The sequence below is a fragment of the Mangifera indica genome, chromosome 14, assembly GCF_011075055.1.
Source record: "Mangifera indica cultivar Alphonso chromosome 14, CATAS_Mindica_2.1, whole genome shotgun sequence".
NCBI lineage: Eukaryota > Viridiplantae > Streptophyta > Magnoliopsida > Sapindales > Anacardiaceae > Mangifera > Mangifera indica.
In genome coordinates this window covers 837,249-858,354 of record NC_058150.1, presented here as the reverse complement: position 1 = coordinate 858,354, position 21,106 = coordinate 837,249, and the positions used below count along the sequence as shown (strand labels likewise).

General features: G+C 32.2%; 2 protein-coding genes across 2 annotated transcripts; both read left to right on the top strand.

Moving 5' to 3' along the window:
* The first annotated feature begins 9,340 nt into the window (after nucleotides 1–9,340).
* LOC123196461 (probable metal-nicotianamine transporter YSL7) lies at nucleotides 9,341–12,989 on the top strand. Its single transcript, XM_044610507.1, has 6 exons — nucleotides 9,341–9,864; nucleotides 10,664–10,821; nucleotides 10,943–11,040; nucleotides 11,129–11,263; nucleotides 11,375–11,564; nucleotides 11,658–12,989. The coding sequence occupies exons 1-6, from the start codon at nucleotides 9,432–9,434 to the stop codon at nucleotides 12,762–12,764; spliced, it is 2,121 nt and encodes a 706-aa protein (XP_044466442.1). The 5' UTR covers nucleotides 9,341–9,431; the 3' UTR covers nucleotides 12,765–12,989.
* Nucleotides 12,990–16,123: 3,134 nt separating this feature from the next.
* Nucleotides 16,124–20,580, top strand: LOC123196460 (probable metal-nicotianamine transporter YSL5). The gene is made up of 6 exons (XM_044610505.1): nucleotides 16,124–16,601; nucleotides 18,228–18,385; nucleotides 18,512–18,609; nucleotides 18,698–18,835; nucleotides 18,947–19,136; nucleotides 19,229–20,580. The coding sequence occupies exons 1-6, from the start codon at nucleotides 16,169–16,171 to the stop codon at nucleotides 20,333–20,335; spliced, it is 2,124 nt and encodes a 707-aa protein (XP_044466440.1). The 5' UTR covers nucleotides 16,124–16,168; the 3' UTR covers nucleotides 20,336–20,580.
* Nucleotides 20,581–21,106: the final 526 nt, after the last annotated feature.

Below are 21,106 nucleotides of genomic sequence, written 5' to 3'. Positions count from 1 at the left end.
AACACTTTACATTAACTTAAATGCGTTTGAGTTTGAATTAGGTATTATAGATTTAAATCTAATTTCAATCAGCGCATTCACCGTTTCAATATATTGAGCTAACTAGCTAATATTCAGTGCGCAAACTTGTTATCTCTTAATCTTAAAACCAGCTAATATTCAGTGCATAAACTTATCATCTCTTAATCTTCATGGTTGGTTTTGATGGTTCCGGAATGGTTTAAGAGGACTAGATTATTAAGGCAAATTGCAGAAAAAATCACAAATATTATTGAACCAAAGATAGCTTTAATAATTGCTTTCCTTTTGAAAGAATGTTATGTACAAATATTACACTTTTTGTTTCCAGGCGGATCGGCCAAATCCAATGGCCAGGCTAATTCGGGTCAATTTTGATTTAAAGATTTGTTATTAGATTACTTTGAACTGCGGTTGAACATGGCAAATTATATTGAGCCATGATTCACTCTTATTGATGTCAATATCTATAGTTGTTGAAAACCTTTTTACAATTGCTAAGATTTAATATTTACTTTGTTTTTTGGATAATAAATTTTTTTTTTTTACTGTTGGGCTTGACGCTCAATATTTAATAAGGTTTTTGGATAATAAAAATTCTTATAATCGTTGGGACTTAACATAACAATCCATGTGCTTGGATCAGACCTTTGATCTGGTTAAGGACTGGTTTGGGTTTTTGTCAAACTGCGTCAAGCTACGATTCAATTAGATTTATTAATGTTAACAAGACTGAAAAAGATTTGGAGTAAACCTTTGATTTGATTTGATTGGATCAAGACGCAGTTTGAATTAAAAAACGTTGGAGATAATCGTAATTTTACCCTCATTTTGAAAAGAAGGAAACAAAGGAGAAATTAAAAATATAGAATCTTATTCATAAGATAAAAGATTGGACGTAGGATCCAAAATCTTATTGAAGATGAAAAACATACAACAGTCAATTTTGTGGAGGAACGTTGCAACAGTCAACTGGCGCATAAGGGCAAGGACACTGCACTTTATCCAGATGAGCAGAAGCAAACTGGTCTCTAACTCCTTCAACAAAAGATGGCATGGCAGTCAAAACCATCACCATTATCATCACAAGCACAACCTTCACTGCAACTTCGAACATTTTCTCCATTTCTGTTCAGCTTTCTATGCGATGCTTCAACTGTTTGCAGAGTTCTGCTTCTTATATAGAACAAAGACCCCTCTTGTCATGCATTTTAAATGTGACAGACAATGAATAGCACACAAACTTGTTTTCTTTATTTGGGAGGTCATTATTTTGTTATTATTATTTTTTTTTTGGGGGAAGTAAATATATATGGTCATTAATTTTGTCATCACCAAAAATAATCTATCATAATCTATCCATACTGCAATTACGTGTGAAGGTAGCAGGGTATAAAAGTCATTTTAACTTCCCAAAATTGAAAAAAAATAAATATTAAATCCTCACTTTGTACTTAAAAGTCTGAATTTACTCAAACTCAAATGTTTAATTTTTCATATTTAATTCTTTTTTCAATTTTGGGAAGTTAAAATGACTTTTATACCCTGCTACCTTCACACGTAATTGCAGTATGGAATAGATTATGATAAATTACCTTTGGTAATGACAAAATTAATGACCATATATATTTACTTACAAAAAAATAAAAAAAACCAAATAATGACCTCCCAAATAAAGAAAACAAGTTTGTGTACCACTGATTGCATTGGATTGTCTCTCTTTGGGAATATGCTTTCTAATGAATCAAAATATATTATCAAAACTAAAAAATGCTAGTCAATCTTCAATCAGTATTTTATATTTGATCTTGACGGTCATATTCAAGAATCTTAATGTAACAAATTGGTTGGATAGTTGCCACAAACTTAATTATATATTGATTAAATTCTCGTTTATATTTAAAAGTCTGAATCAACTCAAATTTAAATATTTATTTTATTTTTTAATTTTGGGAAGTTAAAATGACTTTTATACCCTGCTACACCACAGGGAATTGCAGAATGGAATAGGCTATGATTGATTAATTTTGGTAATGACAAAATTAATTACCATATATATTAACTTACCAAAAAAATAAAATAATGACCTTCCAAATAAAGAAAACAAGTCTGTGTGCTATTCAATGTTTGTCACATTTAAAACGCATGTTAAGAGAAGTCTTTCTTTCTATATAAGAAGAAAGACTCTGGAAAACAGTTCCTCCATTGGAAAGCATTCCTGTGAATCTTGGCTTGAGAGAAAGCTAAACGGAAATGGAGAACATGTTCAAAGCTGCAGTGAAGCTAGTGCTTGTGATGATAATGGTGATGGTGTTAGCCGCCATGCCATCTTCTGTTGCAGGTGCTAGACAAGAGCCGTCTTCTGCTCATTTGGCTCAAGGACCCCCAACCTGTAGTTGCCCATATACACCTGAGTGTTGTTAAGATTTAACTCTTGTATGCTTCATGTTTACTAAGATTTTGGATTCTCTGTGCAATCTTATTCCGCCAGTTTATCTAATAAATAAGATTTCATCTTTCTTTTTTTTTTTTAATAAGATTTTCATAGAAAATTGTTATTTCTTGTGAAAAATTACAATTAGTTTCAACGTCTTCTTATCAGAACTGGGCATGCATATATATATATATATAGAGAGAGAGAGAGAGAGAGAGAGAGATAACATTTTTGAGTAATTATAACATGCAAAAAAAAAATTAAAGAACGTAAGAGAAAATTGCTCAAAAAATATTTTCTTCGTTTCGATTTCTTGAATGAAATTAGACATCCAACACAAAAAAAATCTTTTAGTCAAATATGATAGAATAGTAAAATTTTAGGGTTTACAATATAAGAACCTTTCTATCTATACAAAAAAATATAACTCATGAGTTTCAAGGTAAAGAAATACTTTAAAAAACAATAAGATTCCTCATGTAAGTTCGCTCGAAACCGAAGAAATCAGTAAGATTTCTCAAAATTCAGCAATCCCTAACAGAAAGAAAAGCGATGAAATTGGTGAAATTTTCTCAAATTCTATCGACGGAAATACCCTAGGTTTTTACACTCAGGGTTATTAAAATATTTGAACAGTGAAAGACCCATATGCCCTCACCATGAAATGATTCATAAGCCCCTTGATATAGAGAATTACCATTTTACCCTTCAATTAAAAGTTGATGACACATAAATTTCACAGACTATACAAGGGCGTTATATTAATAGAGATTAAATTTTGATAATGACCAAATTAATGACATCCCAAATAAAGAAAATCAGTTACATAAAAGTCTGTGCCGTATTCAATATCTGTCACATTTAAAATGCATTTCAAGAGATAGTCTTTCTCCTATATAAGAAGCACAACTCTGCAGACAGTTGAAGCATTGCGTAGAAAGCTGAACAGAAATGGAGAAAATGTTCAAAGTTGCAGTGAAGGTTGTGCTTGTGATGATAATGGTGATGGTTTTGACTGCCATGCCATCTTTTGTTGAAGGTGTTAGAGACCAGTCTGCTTCTGCTCATGTGGATTTATGGCCTTGTCCTTGCCCAGCTAAACCTTTGTGTTGCCTTGCTCATAAAAATTGACTGTTGTATGTTTCTCATCTTTAATAAGATTCTGGATTCTGTGTCCAATCTTTTTCTACCATTTTATCTTATAAATAAGATTTTATGTTGGCAGTTTCTTCTTCTATTTTAATAAGATTTCGACATATAAATTGTTACTACACCCAGACCAAAGTTCTTCGTTCTGACTGAGCAAACTATGACATCATTAATCTCCATGCACACTAATAATCAGAACAAATAAACAAAAAGTTAATATGATTGGGTACTAACGGGGCGATCTAACCAGTCGGACCGCCATCCATTAAGCAAAATTAAAATAGTTTGTACAAATTTTGTTTGAGCAGGTGGATCGGATTCAGCCTTCGTCCAAACACTAAAACTGTCTCAGCGTGCAGCTTGACTCCGGTCAAATACGTTGACATTAACGATGCCTTATAATTGTTAGGAGTTAAACCCAGCATCTCATCCATCAATATAGAGTATGTGATGTATCAAACTAAATTCCTTTTTACATTTAAACAATTAAAATTATATATTTATTGATGAATTATAATAAAATTATTTTAAATATTATTGTAAGATTGTTAGAGAGATTGGATTGTACCTTACCAGGTCGATGTCGGGTTCGACTTTTATTTATCGACATGAATTTTTAAATAGTTCATCAATCTGAGCATTGATTGCATTGGATTGTCTCCTTTGAGAATATGTTTTCTAATGAATCAAAATATATTATCAAAACAAAAAAATACTAGTCAATCTTCGATTAGTATTTTATATTTGATCTTGAGGGTCATATTCAAGAATTTTAATGTAACAAATTGGTTGGATAGTTGCCACGAACTTAATTATATATTGGTTGAATTTTCGTTTATATTTAAAAGTTTGAATCTATTCAAATTTAAATATTTATTTTATTTTTGAATTTTGGAAAGTTAAAATGACTTTTATACCCTACTACCACCACAGGGAATTGCAGAATGGAATAGGCTATGATTGATTAATTTTGGTAATGACAAAATTAATTACCATATATATTAACTTACCAAAAAAATAAAATAATGACCTTCCAAATAAAGAAAACAAGTCTGTGTGCTATTCAATGTTTGTCACATTTAAAACGCATGTTAAGAGAAGTCTTTCTTTCCATATAAGAAGAAAGACTCTGAAAACAGTTCCTCCATTGGAAAGCGTTCCTCTGAATCTTGGCTTGAGAGAAAGCTAAACAGAAATGGAGAACATGTTCAAAGCTGCAGTGAAGCTAGTGCTTGTTATGATAATGGTGATGGTGTTAGCTGCCATGCCATCTAGAGATGGCAATTTGGGTCTGACTTTAGGGGCCTTGACCTTAACGGAGAGGGGATTCCCCGATAGAAACGAGAAAAGGGACGGAGACGGGAATAAAAAAAATCTTCGTAATCGGGGACGGGCCAGGGATGGGGATACATGTGTCCCCTCCCCGCCCCTATCCTCGTCCCTTTATATTAATATATTTATTTAAAATACTAATATATTTTTATTGTTTTAAATTATTTATGTTTTTTAAATTTATTTAGGTTTTTGTTATGTATATTAAATGAGTTAATATATTATATTTATGATATTTGAAATAGTAAATTAATTTTTAGTTTGCTTAATTTTGTTATTTAATATATTTATATTGTATTTACAAGATAAAAAGAATATATTTTTTTTGCAGATACGGGAAGAAGATTTTTTCCCGCGGAGACGGGAAAGGGATTTTTCTTTACGGGGAGGGGACGGAGATTGACATCCCCTATGGGAACGGGGATGGGAACGGTGATTGAGATCCCCTCCTCGCCCCTCCCCGTTGCCAACCCTTGCCATCCTCTGTTGCGGGTGCTAGACAAGAGCCGTCTTCTGCTCATTTGGCTCAAGGACCCCCAACCTGTCGTTGCCCAGAAATACTCGAGTGTTTTTAAGATTTAACTCTTGTATGCTTCGTGTTTAATAAGATTTTGGATTCTCTGTCCAATTTTATTCTACCCGTTTATCTAATAAATAAGATTTCATCTTAATCTTACAGTTTTTTTTTTTTTTTTTAAATAAGATTTTCATAGAAAATTGTTATTTCTTGTGAAAAATTTCAATTAGTTTCAACGTCTTCTTATCAGCACTGGGCATGCATAGATAATATATATATATATAGAGAGAATTACCATATATATAACATGCAAAAAAAATTAAAGAACATAAGAGAAAATATTTGAACAGTAAAAGACCCATATGCCCTCACCATGAAATGGTTCATAAGCCCCTTGTTATAGAGAATTACTGTTTTACCCTTCAATTAAAAGTTGAAGACACATAAATTTCACAGACTATACAAGGGAGTTATATTAATAGAGATTAAATTTTGATAATGACCAAATTAATGACATCCCAAATAAAGAAAATCAGTTACATAATCTGTCACATTTAAAATGCATTTCAAGAGACAGTCTTTCTTCTATATAAGAAGCAGAACTCTGCAGACAGTTGAAGCATTGCATAGAAAGCTGAACAGAAATGGAGAAAATGTTCGAAGTTGCAGTGAAGGTTGTGCTTGTGATGATAATGGTGATGGTTTTGACTGCCATGCCATCTTTTGTTGACGGTGTTAGAGACCAGTTTGCTTCTGCTCATCTGGATAAAGTGCAGTGTCCTTGCCCACTTCTGCCAATTGAGTGTTGCGATGTTACTCCACAAAATTGACTGTTGTATGTTTTTCATCTTCAATAAGATTTTGGATCCTACGTCCGATCTTTTATCTAATGAATAAGATTTTATATCTTTAATTTCTTCTTTGTTTTCTTCTTTTTTAAATAATATTTCTATTTCAAATTGACTGAAAAATTACAATTAATTTTGATATTTTCTCATTCAAACTACGTTTTAACTGGTATAGTATTAGATTTTTATAAAGAAATTCGAGTTTTTATTACGTATATAAAACTTTAAAAAAATTTACTTACTAAAATAAACGATCATAAAAATCTTAATTTTATAATACAGATTTAATATTGCCTCTAACCATCGAAAAAAAAAAAATGTTAACAGGTCTCACAGACCAGAAGTGAATGGACAATTGAACCAAATCCTAACTCTACTCACTTGGTTTAATCACAATTCAAAACAAATAGAAATTTTTGTTTGATTTAAAATTAATATTAATATTTAATATAAATATAAAATTAAAAAAATATTATTTAGACTTTTAAAAATATCAAAATTTTAATAAATTATAGTTTGTTTAATTCTTTATAAATATAATTATTATTTTTAAACTATCAAGAGCCGTAATAATATTTTAAAATTTGCAAAAATTCTTCCTACTTTTTTTATATTTTTAAAAAACCCCAAAAATCTTTTATTAACATTTAAAATTTTCAAAAGATCTATAATAGACTAGAAAAATTTATACTTAGTGAATTTCTTGTCTTTTTATTTAACAATATACAATTGGAAATGGATAATGGGTGAGAATATAAATTTTTAAAACTTTGAATTTGCATATGGTAATTCAGCAAATGTTGGGTGTTCCACTTGTTTGGCCAAACGTGAAAATGAAAAGCTGGTCCATTTAGAGGCGTGAAGGCAGCGCATTGACTAATAATGGAAAATATAGATATTAGCATCGAACCATACATATCATACCATATAATATAATGCAGATAACAAATAATATATTTTTTAAAATATATTAAAAATTAATATAATATAATATGCATTAATAAAATAATGATACAAATTGATACATTTTTTAAAATTAAATTAAGTATATAATTATTAGTAGATACAAATCAAATTGAGTTTGAACAATCTTTGAGTCAAATTTAACTTAAATATAATATGATTTAATTCAATTTGATTTAAATAGATTATTCAAATTCATAATTCAATTAAGTTTGAATTTAAGGTTTGAATTAATGATTAAAATTTATAGTTTGAATTCATGGTTTGATTTTATAACTTATTGATAAAACGATGTTATTTTTTTAATAAATAAGTAAAATCATTGATTCAAACTAACCTGGAGTAAAACTGAACCGAACAATCTTATATCAAATTCAATTTAGTTTAAAAACTGATAATTCAAATTTAGTAAAAGAAAAACATATAAAATCACTATAAGTATGATATCAATTATTATCCATCATATGATCAAAAATCCTTATAATTACTTTATTTTTTATTTGGGATGTCATTAATTTTGTCATTATTAAAATTAATCTCTATTATGGTTTGTTACAAATTACAGAGATGATTAACCGAACACAAACATTTTAAGAGGCCCCTTTTGTTTAACTATTCGAACTACCATGAAATCTCTTATTAAGATCTTTTATTTCACACTACCACTCCGGTAAAAAAGGTATAAATGTCAATTTTCACTTTTGAATATTAGAAAAAAAACAAACACAGACCCCTATTTCCATGCAACTTCTATTTTCTTTATTTGGGATGCCATTAATTTTGCCGTTATCAAAGAGTTAAAATTGTTTTCCCACTCTTTAAATTCCTAAAAATTATTATTATATTTTTATTAATTTAAAATTTTACCACTTCAACTTTTAAAAATTATCAAAACTCTAACTAATCTTATAATAATGTGTTTTGTTCAGTTCATTAAAAGTGTAAATTATTATTTCTAAAACAAAAATTTTAAAACACGCCAAATTTATTTTATATTTTAAAATCCCTAAAAATTATATTAATAATATAATATTTTTGAAAATTACAATTCACCCTCAAACATATCTTGTTTTGAAAAGAAAAATGGATAAAAAAATAAATGTTTAATAATTTTTATATTCTCTTACTTGATGAAATTCTCAAACATACGGGGATGATTGGTGAAAGCCTAGATTTTTTAAACTAATGATGGGAATGTTTTGGCTAAACATGAAAATTTAGAGGTGTGAAAGCAACTCGTTCATTAATTGTGGAAAATGCAGGCAGTTTAGTAGTCAACCAAAGAGACGAGACGGCCATCAAAATAGAAAAGTATCAATCAAGTCCCATTAAAAGACAGGTTGCCAGTCTGGCGCCAATCAAGTTTTGCATGTCAACTTTCCGTTTGGTTCACACTCTTATCTCTATCTAATTAATTATTTTTCTTAATTTAAAATAAAAATGAAGACTTTTTTGGTCAATAATAAGTTATTAAAAAAAACAATTCTCTCTCTCTCTCACACACATATATAAAGTTAGATTCAATTCGAAAATAATTCAAATTGTTCAAACTCTGATTAAATAAGTTAAATTTAAGTCAAAAATTAAATCAATTTTGGTAAAAAAAAGTTAAGTTTAAGCAAGTCTAAATATTTAAGTTTAAATTAATTAAGATTGAATATAAAATTAAATTATTTTCTAATTGAATTTAATTTTTAATTTATCAATTGGTTTATGTCTTATATTTAAATAAAATAATATATTTTAATGATAATTTTTTATTATTAATAATAAAATATTTTTAAATACGAGAAATCTTAAACGGCGGAGAATTTTATAAATATTTATTTATTATTACACTTTCTCTCTACGGCTAATCCTTTTTATTATTTTAATGATATTCCCATAAATATTTTTAAATTTTGTACTACTTTTAAGTCTATCATTATCAAACTTTAAGGGGCGAATTGTGACAAATGTAAACTTTTGGGACTTAAAAAACGTCCTTAATTTTCCTTCGGGATTCACGGTCTTGAGGTGAGAACGGTGATAACATTGCTTTCTAACCTTGTAATTTGTTATAAAGGCCAACGACCTTCTTTATTGCCTACAGAAAAAGGTTCATTTTTATTGTATTTTCAAATATTTCCTTATCAAATATTCGTAGGAGTTTCTTTTTCTCAGGCCAAAAATGGATCAACACAGGAGGAGAGATGAGGAGGAAGCAGAAGTTGAGAATGCTTTCAACTCAGAAGAGGGTTATGATAAGAAGGAGAAGAAGGAGCAGCGAGAGGGAGAAAAAGGAGGAGAAGCTGAGGTGTTTTCAGTAGAGAAAGCTTTTGAGAACAAGCCGATTCCTTCTTGGAGGGGACAGTTGACAATGAGAGCCTTTGTAGTGAGCTTTGTGTTGAGTATACTTTTCAGCTTCATTGTAATGAAGTTGAATCTCACTACTGGTATTATTCCTTCTCTCAATGTCTCTGCCGGCCTTCTGGGGTTCTTTTTTGTCAAGACTTGGACTAAATTTCTTGAAAAATTTAGTCTTTTAAAACAACCCTTTACCAGGCAGGAGAATACAGTCATTCAAACCTGTGTTGTGGCCTCTTCTGGCATAGCCTTCAGCGGTAACGTTGATTTGCAGCCTCTTTCTTTCTTCTTTGTGATCTAATTTAGTCCATGTTTGAATCTTGTATGAACAGTAACCTTTTTTGAAAAACTTGTAATTATTTGTATTTCGACTTTTAAATGTTTTTAAAAATGATTAAAGGTTACTTTGATGTTACTAGAATATTTGGTTGCAGACGAGTCAATTGAGTATAAATTTATTGCAAAAAAATGGAATTTTGAAGGCAAAAAGTCAGTTTTAGCTTCTTTTTTTTTTTTTTTTAATGCTGGTTTTTCAAAGTCAATTTCTGAGTTTCAAAGCTTATAGATAAGTTGGACAAGCAGTCTGAATGGGGACTTAAAATAGTCTAAGATGGCAAGTATTGGAACCACTCAAGCAATCAAGCCACTGTTTGAGTGCATCAGCATCACAATACTTTCTTTTTTTGAGTTCTTGAATTTTGTGGAAGCATTTGTAGGTAACTTTCAAATATCTTACTATTGTGATGATAATCATGAAAACAATTTCGTTGTGTCCATAACTATTTCTCGGTCCAAAATGGAACTGAAAACAATTGAGTTTCTCTTTAATTATTTGAAAATAGCTCCACCAAAATTGTCCCCATTTAAACATCTCCATTGGTATGACAACTCTGCGTTATGCTGATTTTTTCTTTTCTTTTTACATTTGCTACTTGATTCTGTACTGATTTGTGAAAATCTAAAATGGTGCGTGAGCGACCTGCAAGTTTTATTTAACAAATAAACCATATTAATGTGTTGAAAGTTCTGTAATTTTTGCCTTCTGTGGAGAAACAGGGGGTTTCGGGAGTTACCTCTTTGGACTGAGTGAACGAATTGCTCAACAATCTGAAGACACAAACCATGGTTTCAAAAATCCCTCACTTAGCTGGATAATTGGCTTTCTCTTCATTGTCAGTTTTCTTGGTCTTTTCTCTGTGGTGCCTCTTCGAAAGGTAAAATCTTCAAAGACATTTGAATGACATCAAAAAGAAGATTTAATAAATTTGTTTTCTAACATGATCTTGACAATACTTTTGTCAGTTCTTAATTGGTTTGATGAATGTTTGATTTCAGATTATGATCATAGACTTTAAGTTGACATATCCAAGTGGTACTGCAACTGCTTATTTAATCAATAGCTTCCACACTACTGAAGGAGCCAAGCTAGCAAAGTATAGTACTATCATATAAATACTAAGACATTTTAATCTGTGATCATATAAATACTAAGACATTTTAATCTGTGATGTTCTTGGACAGGAAACAAGTGAGAACACTTGGCAAATTCTTCTCCTTCAGCTTCTTGTGGGGTTTCTTCCAATGGTTCTTTGCTGCAGGAGATGGTTGTGGATTTGCTAACTTCCCTACATTTGGGCTCCAAGCATATAAAAACAGGTACGTACGTTACTTAAAATTTTGCTAAGAAACATATTAACTTTACTTATCAGCACCCCTTTTCTACTCATTAAATCTTGTTTAAGGCCGAGTGAGCTTCAAAATGTGCAGGTTTTACTTTGACTTCTCAGCAACATATGTTGGAGTTGGGATGATTTGCCCCTACCTTATAAATATATCTGTCTTGGCTGGTGGAATTCTTTCTTGGGGTTTAATGTGGCCTCTCATAGAAAATAAGGAGGGTGATTGGTACAGTAAAGGTCTTGGCCAAACTAGCCTGCATGGCATTCAAGGTTACAGGGTATGTTCAGATAATCTGGCAAAAGTGTTTTGTACTGATGCCATGTTGAGGCTTTTCCTACTTTTTAATGCCTGCTTTGTATCCTGAAATCAGGTATTTATTGCCATAGCCATGATCCTGGGTGATGGACTGTACAACTTCATCAAGGTGCTCACTCGAACCCTTTCAGGCTTGTTTCATCAAGTGCGTAATCGAGAGATGACCAGCAATCTCCCCATAGCAGACCAAGATTCTCCTGTGATCTCTAAGCTCTCTTATGATGACCAAAAACGCACCCAACTATTCCTTAAAGATCAGATTCCAACATGGTTTGCGATTGCAGGATATGTAACAATTGCAGTAGTTTCTATTTTCTCTCTTCCACACATCTTTCCTGAGCTTAAATGGTATTATGTGTTGGTCATCTATATCTGTGCACCAACCTTAGCTTTCTGTAATGCATATGGGTGTGGACTCACAGATTGGTCTCTTGCATCCACCTATGGAAAGCTTGCAATCTTTACAATCGGGGCATGGGCTGGTTCTGCTCACGGTGGTGTTCTTGCTGGCTTAGCAGCATGTGGAGTCATGATGAACATTGTTTCAACTGCCTCTGATCTATCACAAGATTTCAAGACAGGTTATTTGACTCTAGCATCTCCTCGTTCCATGTTTGTGAGCCAAATTATAGGCACTGCAATGGGGTGTATCATTAGTCCTTGTGTCTTTTGGCTTTTCTACAAGGCATTTGATGACCTTGGGCTTCCTGGAAGTGAATATCCTGCTCCTTATGCTGTTGTATACCGGAACATGGCTAAATTGGGCGTAGAAGGTTTCTCAGCTCTACCAAAGGATTGCCTCTTGCTTTGTTATATATTCTTTGGAGGCGCTGTAGTGATAAACCTGATGAGGGATACCTTTGGAAAGATTGGGTCGTACATTCCTCTTCCGATGGCTATGGCTATACCTTTTTACTTGGGACCATACTTTGCGATTGACATGTGTGTTGGAAGCTTGATTTTATTCATATGGTCAAAGATAGACAAGGTCAAAGCAGATAATTTCGGACCAGCTGTGGCTTCTGGTTTGATTTGTGGGGATGGAATATGGACTTTGCCAAGTTCAATTCTTGCTCTAGCAGGCGTAAAGCAACCCATTTGCATGAAGTTCTTGTCAAGGACAACTAATTCCAGGGTTGATACCTTCCTAGGGTCGTCTTAAAGTTAGTGTTTTGATGAATATAGCATAATATAATAAATTTCTTTGCTTGTCAGAGCATGCATGGATTTGTATAAATTGGTAGTATTGAAGCATATTTCTGCTGATATATTATATAAGTTTATGTATGGTTTGAAAGCTGTGATGTAACAGATATGAAAGAATTGTTACAGCTTGAAAGCAATTCTGTGAATATCTATTCTATCAGAAGTATCTGTTGGTCTATGCACATACCGCCGAGTGCTTTATTTTCTGTTACCCTCTGCAAAATGATTTCTAGCTCACTTTCATGATATAAACTTGGCTTGGCAACAGCACTTTTGTTTTAATTAGTTTCTAATTAAGGGTTGATTTGAGCCGAACTCGAGTTAGAACTTTAGCTCAACTTGAGTTTAGATCATTTATCTTTCCGGATACAATTTACCCTTTTAATGTTACTGTTTATCTATTGACAACAATGTTTATCTTGTCAACAATATTCTGGTAACATTTTACATTAACTTGAATGTGTTTGAGTTTGAATTAGGTATTATAGATTTAAATCTAATTTCAATCAGCGCATTCACCGTTTCAATATATTGAGCTAACTAGCTAATATTCAGTGCGCAAACTTGTTATCTCTTAATCTTAAAACCAGCTAATATTCAGTGCATAAACTTATCATCTCTTAATCTTTATGGTTGGTTTTGATGGCTCCGGAATGGTTTAAGAGGACTAGATTATTAAGGCAAATTGCAGAAGAAATCACAAATATTATTGAACCAAAGAATGCTTTAATGATTGATTTGCTTTTGAAAGATTGTTCTGTACAAATATTACACTTTTTGTTTCCAGGCGGATCGGCCAAATCCAATGGCCAGGCTAAGTCGGGTCAATTTTGATTTAAAGATTTGTTATTAGATTACTTTGAACTGCGGTTGAACATGACAAATTATATTGAGCCATGATTCAATCTTATTGATGTCAATACCTATAGTTGTTGAAAACTTTTTTACAATTGTTAAGATTTAATATTTACTTTGTTTTTTGGATAATAATTTTTTTTTTTACTGTTGGGCTTGACGCTCAGTATTTAATAAGGTTTTTGGATAATAAAAATTTTTATAATCGTTGGGACTTAACATAACAATCCATGTGCTTGGATCAGACCTTTGATCTGGCTAAGGACTGGTTTGCGTTTTTGTCAAACTGCGTCAAGCTACGATTCAATTAGATTTATTAATGTTAACAAGACTGAAAAAGATTTGGAGTAAACCTTTGATTTGATTTGATTGGATCAAGACGCAGTTTGAATTAAAAAACGTTGGAGATAATCGTAATTTTACCCTCATTTTGAAAAGAAGGAAACAAAGGAGAAATTAAAAATATAGAATCTTATTCATAAGATAAAAGATTGGACGTAGGATCCAAAATCTTATTGAAGATGAAAAACATACAACAGTCAATTTTGTGGAGGAACGTTGCAACAGTCAACTGGCGCATAAGGGCAAGGACACTGCACTTTATCCAGATGAGCAGAAGCAAACTGGTCTCTAACTCCTTCAACAAAAGATGGCATGGCAGTCAAAACCATCACCATTATCATCACAAGCACAACCTTCACTGCAACTTCGAACATTTTCTCCATCTCTGTTCAGCTTTCTATGCGATGCTTCAACTGTTGGCAGAGTTCTGCTTCTTATACAGGAGAAAGACTATCTTTTGAAATGCATTTTAAATGTGACAGACATTGAATACGGCACAGACTTTTATGTAACTGATTTTCTTTATTTGGGATGTCATTAATTTGGTCATTATCAAAATTTAATCTCCATTAATGTACCTCCCTTGTATAGTCTGTGAGATTTATGTGTCTTAACCTTTTAATTGAAAGGTAAAATTGCAAAAAATAAAATAAAATAATGACCTTCCAAATAAAGAAAACAAGTCTGTGTGCTATTCAATGTTTGTCACATTTAAAACGCATGTTAAGAGAAGTCTTTCTTTCTTTCCATATAAGAAGAAAGACTGTGAAAACAGTTCCTCCATTGGAAAGCATTCCTCTGAATCTTGGCTTGAGAGAAAGCTAAACAGAAATGGAGAACATGTTCAAAGCTGCAGTGAAGCTAGTGCTTGTGATGATAATGGTGATGGTGTTAGCCGCCATGCCATCTTCTGTTGCAGGTGCTAGACAAGAGCCGTCTTCTGCTCATTTGGCTCAAGGACCCCCAACCTGTAGTTGCCCATATACACCTGAGTGTTGTTAAGATTTAACTCTTGTATGCTTCATGTTTACTAAGATTTTGGATTCTCTGTGCAATCTTATTCCGCCAGTTTATCTAATAAATAAGATTTCATCTTAATCTTACAGTTTCTTCTTTTTTAAAAAAATAAAATTTTAATAGAAAATTGTTATTTCTTGTGAAAAATTACAATTAGTTTGAACGTGTTCTCATCGGAACTAGGGCTTAACTCCACCAAGGGCTTGGTTGGAGTCTGTCTTAGTCTGATTGGGCAAATCATCAATATTTTATATATATAATTTTCGAGTAATTATAACATGCAAAAAATATTAAAGAACATAAAATAATTGCTCAAAGAATATTTACTTCCTTTGGATTTCTTAAAAAATATCATGCTATCTAACACAAAAAAATTTCCTTTTGTCAAATTGGTTAGAACAGTAAAATTTTATAACTTATAATATAAGAATCTTTCAATTTATACAAGAAATACAATATATGAGTTTTCGTGTGAAAAAATACTCTAAAAACAACAACATTCCTTCACGGAGGCTCACTCAAAACGAAAAAAAATCAGTAAGATTTCTCAAAATACAACACCCTAACAGAAAGAAAATAGATGAAATCAATGGAATTATCTTGAATTGTATTAACGAAGATGAATGATTTTTTGTTTTTACCTCAAACAAAAATAATTGAAGGGGGAAGGGACAGAGAGAAAAAAAAGGGTGAAATTGAAATTAAAAAAAAGTTTAAAACTAGACTTTGGTGGGGATAAGAGACGAAATTAATTTTTAAACTTGAAATATATAAAAATAAGAGGTAAAAATAAATATTTTAAAATTTTAAGATAATTTTAAGATATGAGTTTAAATAAATTTTTTAAATGATAATTTTATTTATGATAATATTAATAAAATTTAATATATAAATAAGTATTTAAATTTTTAATAATTAAGTAATTAAAAAAAAAAAGAGTAAAAAATAGTCATTTTGGACCATTTAAAAATACCCTAATCAAATCAAATATAATACTAAATTCAAAAATTTTTTAACGATTAAGATTCCAATTAATGTTTATTCTCTTAACAGTTTATCTTTTTTATAACCAAATTTGAATGTTTAAGTTTGGATTAAATTGGATAATATATAAAATTATTTTATGCATACGATATTTGAGCTAAAATGGATCAACACAGGAGGAGAAATGAGGAGGAAGCAGAAGTTGAGAATGTTTTCAACTCAGAAGAGGGTTATGATAAGGAGAAGAAGAAGAAGCAGAGAGAAAGAGAAGGAGGAGGAGAAGAGGAGGTGCTTTCAGTAGAGACAGCTTTTGAGAACAAGCCAATTCCTTCATGGAGGAGACAGTTGACAATGAGAGCCTTTGTAGTGAGCTTTGTGTTGAGTGTACTTTTCAGCTTCATTGTAATGAAGTTGAATCTCACTACTGGTATTATTCCTTCTCTCAATGTCTGCGCCGGCCTTCTGGGGTTCTTTTTTGTTAAGACTTGGACTAAATTTCTTGAAAAATTTAGTCTTTTAAAACAAACCTTGACCAGGCAGGAGAATACAGTCATTCAAACCTGTGTTGTGGCCTCTTCCGGCATAGCCTTCAGTGGTAATGTTGATTTTCAGCCTCTTTCTTTCTCCTTTACTTTGTGATCTAATTTAGTCTCATGTTCAAACAGTAATTTTTTTTTTTTGAAAAACTTGTAATCATTTGTACGAAAAGTTTCAACTTTTAAATGTTTTTAAAAATGATTAAAGGTTACTTTGATGTTACTAGAATATTTGGTTGCAGACTAGTCAATTGAGTATAAATTTATTCCAAAATGTGATGGAAAAATTAGGATTTTGAAGCCAAAAAGTCAGTTTTAGCTTTTAACAGAAGTCTTTTTTTTATGCCGGTTTTTCAAAGTCAATTTCTAAGTTTCAAAGCTTATAGATAAGTTGGACTACCAGTCTGAATGGGGACTTAAAATTGTCTAAGACGGCAAGTATTGAAACCACTCAAGCAATCAAGCCACTTTTTGAGTGTATCAGCGTCACAAAATTTTCTTTTTTGAGTTCTTGAATTCTGTGGAAACATTTGTAGATAACTTTCAAGTATCTTACCATTGTAGTCAAAACTTCTTCCTCTTCCTGCTTTTGTCTTTTTTAGGCTCCATTAGCAATATAGTGGAGATGATAATGATCCCAAGATTGAGTGAATGAACTTGCATTTTTCGAAAAATGACCTTATAAAAGGAATAAAATGTGTTTAAGTTACACTATATTCATACGTCTATCTAAAAAAATCTTATCTAATTAATAATTGTTTCACTTTTCACTTAAGTTATCACTATTATGATTTCTGATTTTTAAAGTGAAAGTCAGTGTGATGGAATCTTATTAAATGGAACTTTGTAAAATAGTTGACAAATTAGGATCATTGTAAATGTCAAAGAAGTGATCCTTTCTTTTTGGTTGTGTATTTTGTCCATTTGTCTTATGTACATTCTTTTATTGGAATCATCTCTTTGCAGTAAGAAAATATATAAACCAAATTAGAAGATAAAAAAGAAAAAAATTACAAGCTAGGCCGGCATGGCATTGGAATATTGTCATTATGTGCTACTGCATGTGAGGAGCAGAGCACATGGTCCCATGATACAGCTGACTCTGCCTCAGCTCCGCTCCACTCCACTCTCAAATGAACAATATGATAAGTGAATTAATGGAGATATTTTAGGATCAATCTTCTTACCTTTTTACACAAAATTAATGATATGTCATACGTTCATGAGTTTGTATGTGTCTTGTAACAGAGAAGCACTTGAAAGCTTGTACACAAGCTATCTAATACAGTTCATTTAGAACTTATTGAGTTTGGACTGAGATTGATGCCTTGAATAATATGCATAAAAGTCTATAGAACATATTGAGAATGAACCGAGATTGATACAAACACAACTCTTTTGTTGTGTCCATAAATTTTTCTCATTCCAAAATGGAACTGGAAACAATTTAGTTTCCCTCTAATTATTTGAAAATAGCTCCACCAAAATTGTCCCCATTTAAACATCTGTATTGGGATAACAACTCTGCATTATGTTGATTTTCTCTTTTTTTTTTTTTTTTGCTATTCTGTACTTATTCTTGAAAATGTAAGATGGCATGTGAGCAAGCTGCAAGTTTTATTTCACAAATATGCCATATTATTGTGTTGAATGTTCTGTAATTTTTGCCTTCTGTGGACAAACAGGGGGCTTCGGGAGTTACCTTTTTGGACTGAGTGAGCGAATTGCTGAACAATCTGAAGACACAAACCATGGTTTCAAAAACCCTTCACTCAGCTGGATAATTGGCTTTCTCTTCATTGTCAGTTTTCTTGTTCTTTTCTCTGTGGTGCCTCTTCGAAAGGTACAATCTTCAAAGGCATTTGAATGACATCAAAAAGAAGATTGAATAAATTTGTTTTCTAACTTGATCTTGACAATACTTTACTTTTGTCAGTTCTTGATTGGTTTAATGAATGTTTGATTTCAGATTATGATCGTAGACTTTAAGTTGACATATCCAAGTGGTACTGCAACTGCTTATTTAATCAATAGCTTCCACACTATCGAAGGAGCCAAGCTAGCAAAGTTTAGTACTATCATATAAATACTAAGACATTTTAATCTGTGATCATAGAAATTCTAAGACATTTTAATCTGTGATGTTCTTGGACAGGAAACAAGTGAGAACACTTGGCAAATTCTTCTCCTTCAGCTTCTTGTGGGGTTTCTTCCAATGGTTCTTTACTGCCGGAGAAGATGATTGTGGATTTGCTCACTTCCCTACATTTGATCTCCAAGCATATAAAAACAAGTACATCCATGACTTAAAATTTTGGTAAGAAACATATTAACTTTACTTATCAGCAGCCCTTTTCTACTCATTAAATCTTGTTTAAGGCCGAGTGAGCATCAAAATGTGCAGGTTTTACTTTGACTTCTCAGCAACATATGTTGGAGTTGGGATGATTTGTCCCTACCTTATAAATATATCTGTCTTGGTTGGTGGAATTCTTTCTTGGGGTCTAATGTGGCCTCTCATAGAAAATAAGGAAGGTGATTGGTACAGTAAAGGTCTTGACCAATATAGCCTACATGGCATTCAAGGTTACAGGGTATTTCAGATAATCTGGCAAAAGTGTTTTATACTGATGCCATATTGAGGTGTTTCCTCCTTTTTAATGCCTGCTTTGTATCCTGAAATCAGGTATTTATCGCCATAGCCATTATCCTAGGTGATGGACTGTACAACTTCTTCAAGGTGCTCACTCAAACCCTTTCAGGCTTGTTTCATCAAGTGCGTAATCGAGAGATGACCATCAACCTCCCCATAGCAGACCAAGATTCTCCTTTGATCTCTAATCTCTCTTATGATGACCAAAAACGCACCCAACTATTCCTTAAAGATCACATTCCAACATGGTTTACAATTGCAGGATATGTAACGATTGCTGCAGTTTCTATTTTCTCTCTTCCACACATCATTCCTGAACTTCAATGGTATTATGTGTTGGTCATCTATATCTGTGCACCAACCTTAGCTTTCTGTAATGCATATGGGTGTGGACTCACAGATTGGTCTCTTGCATCCACCTATGGAAAGCTTGCAATCTTTATGATCGGGGCATGGGCTGGTTCTGCGCACAGTGGTGTTGTTGCTGGCTTAGCAGCATGTGGAGTCATGATGAACATTGTTACAACTGCCTCTGATCTATCACAAGATTTCAAGACAGGTTATTTGACTCTAGCATCTCCTCGCTCAATGTTTGTGAGCCAAATTATAGGCACTGCAATGGGGTGTATCATTAGCCCTTGTGTCTTTTGGCTTTTCTACAAGGCATTTGATGACCTTGGTCTTCCTGGAAGTGAATATCCTGCTCCCCTTGCTGTTGTGTACCGGAACATGGCTAAATTGGGCGTAGAAGGTTTCTCAGCTCTGCCAAAGGAATGCCTCTTGCTTTGTTATATATTCTTTGGAAGCGCTGTAGTGATAAACCTGATGAGGGATACCTTGGGAAAGATTGGGTCCTACATTCCTCTTCCAATGGCTATGGCTATACCTTTTTACTTGGGACCATACTTTGCGATTGACATGTGTGTTGGAAGCTTGATTTTATTCGTATGGTCAAAGATAGACAAGATCAAAGCAGATAATTTTGGACCAGCAGTGGCTTCTGGTTTGATTTGTGGGGAAGGAATATGGAGTTTGCCAAGTTCAATTCTTTCTCTAGCAGGCATAAAGCCACCAATTTGCATGAAATTCTTGTCAAGGACAACTAATTCCAGTGTTGATAACTTCTTAGGGTCGTCTTAAAGTTAGTGTTCTGATAAATATACCATAATATAATAAATTTCTGTGCTTGTCAGAGCATCCATAAGTTGATATAAATTGGTAGTACTGAAGCATATTTCTGCTGATATATTATATAAGTTTCTGTTTAGTTTGAAAGCTGTGATGTTACAGATATGAATGAGCTGTTATAGCTTGAAAGCAATTCTGTGAATGTGTATCAGAAGTATCTGTTGGTTTATGTGCATACCGCCAATAGCTTTATTTCCTGTTACTCTCTGCAAAATGATGATCTGTCTGTGTTTCTTGTACTCTCTTGCTCACTTTTATGCTATAAACTTGCTCAGCAACACTCTGGAAATGCTTTACATTAGTTTAAATGGCCTCAAGTTTGAACAAAATATTATAGATATAAATCGAATTTCAATCATCTCTTGGCTTAAATCTACCCGAGTTTGAATATATTGAACTAACTAGCTAATATTCAGTTCATAAAGTTATCATCCCTTTGTCTTTATGGTTGGCTTTGATAGTGACGGAATGGTTTCAAGAGGTTTAGTTTATGAAGGCAAATTGCAGAAGAAATAATCAATATTATTGATCCTCAATTATTTCGTCCTTTTGAAAGAATATTCTGTACATCCCTGATCTTATCTAAATAACTTTACAAAATGCATTTCAGTGATTGTTACACCATTAAATTACAAAAAATTGAAAGAAATTTCCTGCATAATTCATATTTGCAACACATTTCAGAACCTTGCACGTTTAATAATTGTTTCCAACTCAACCATC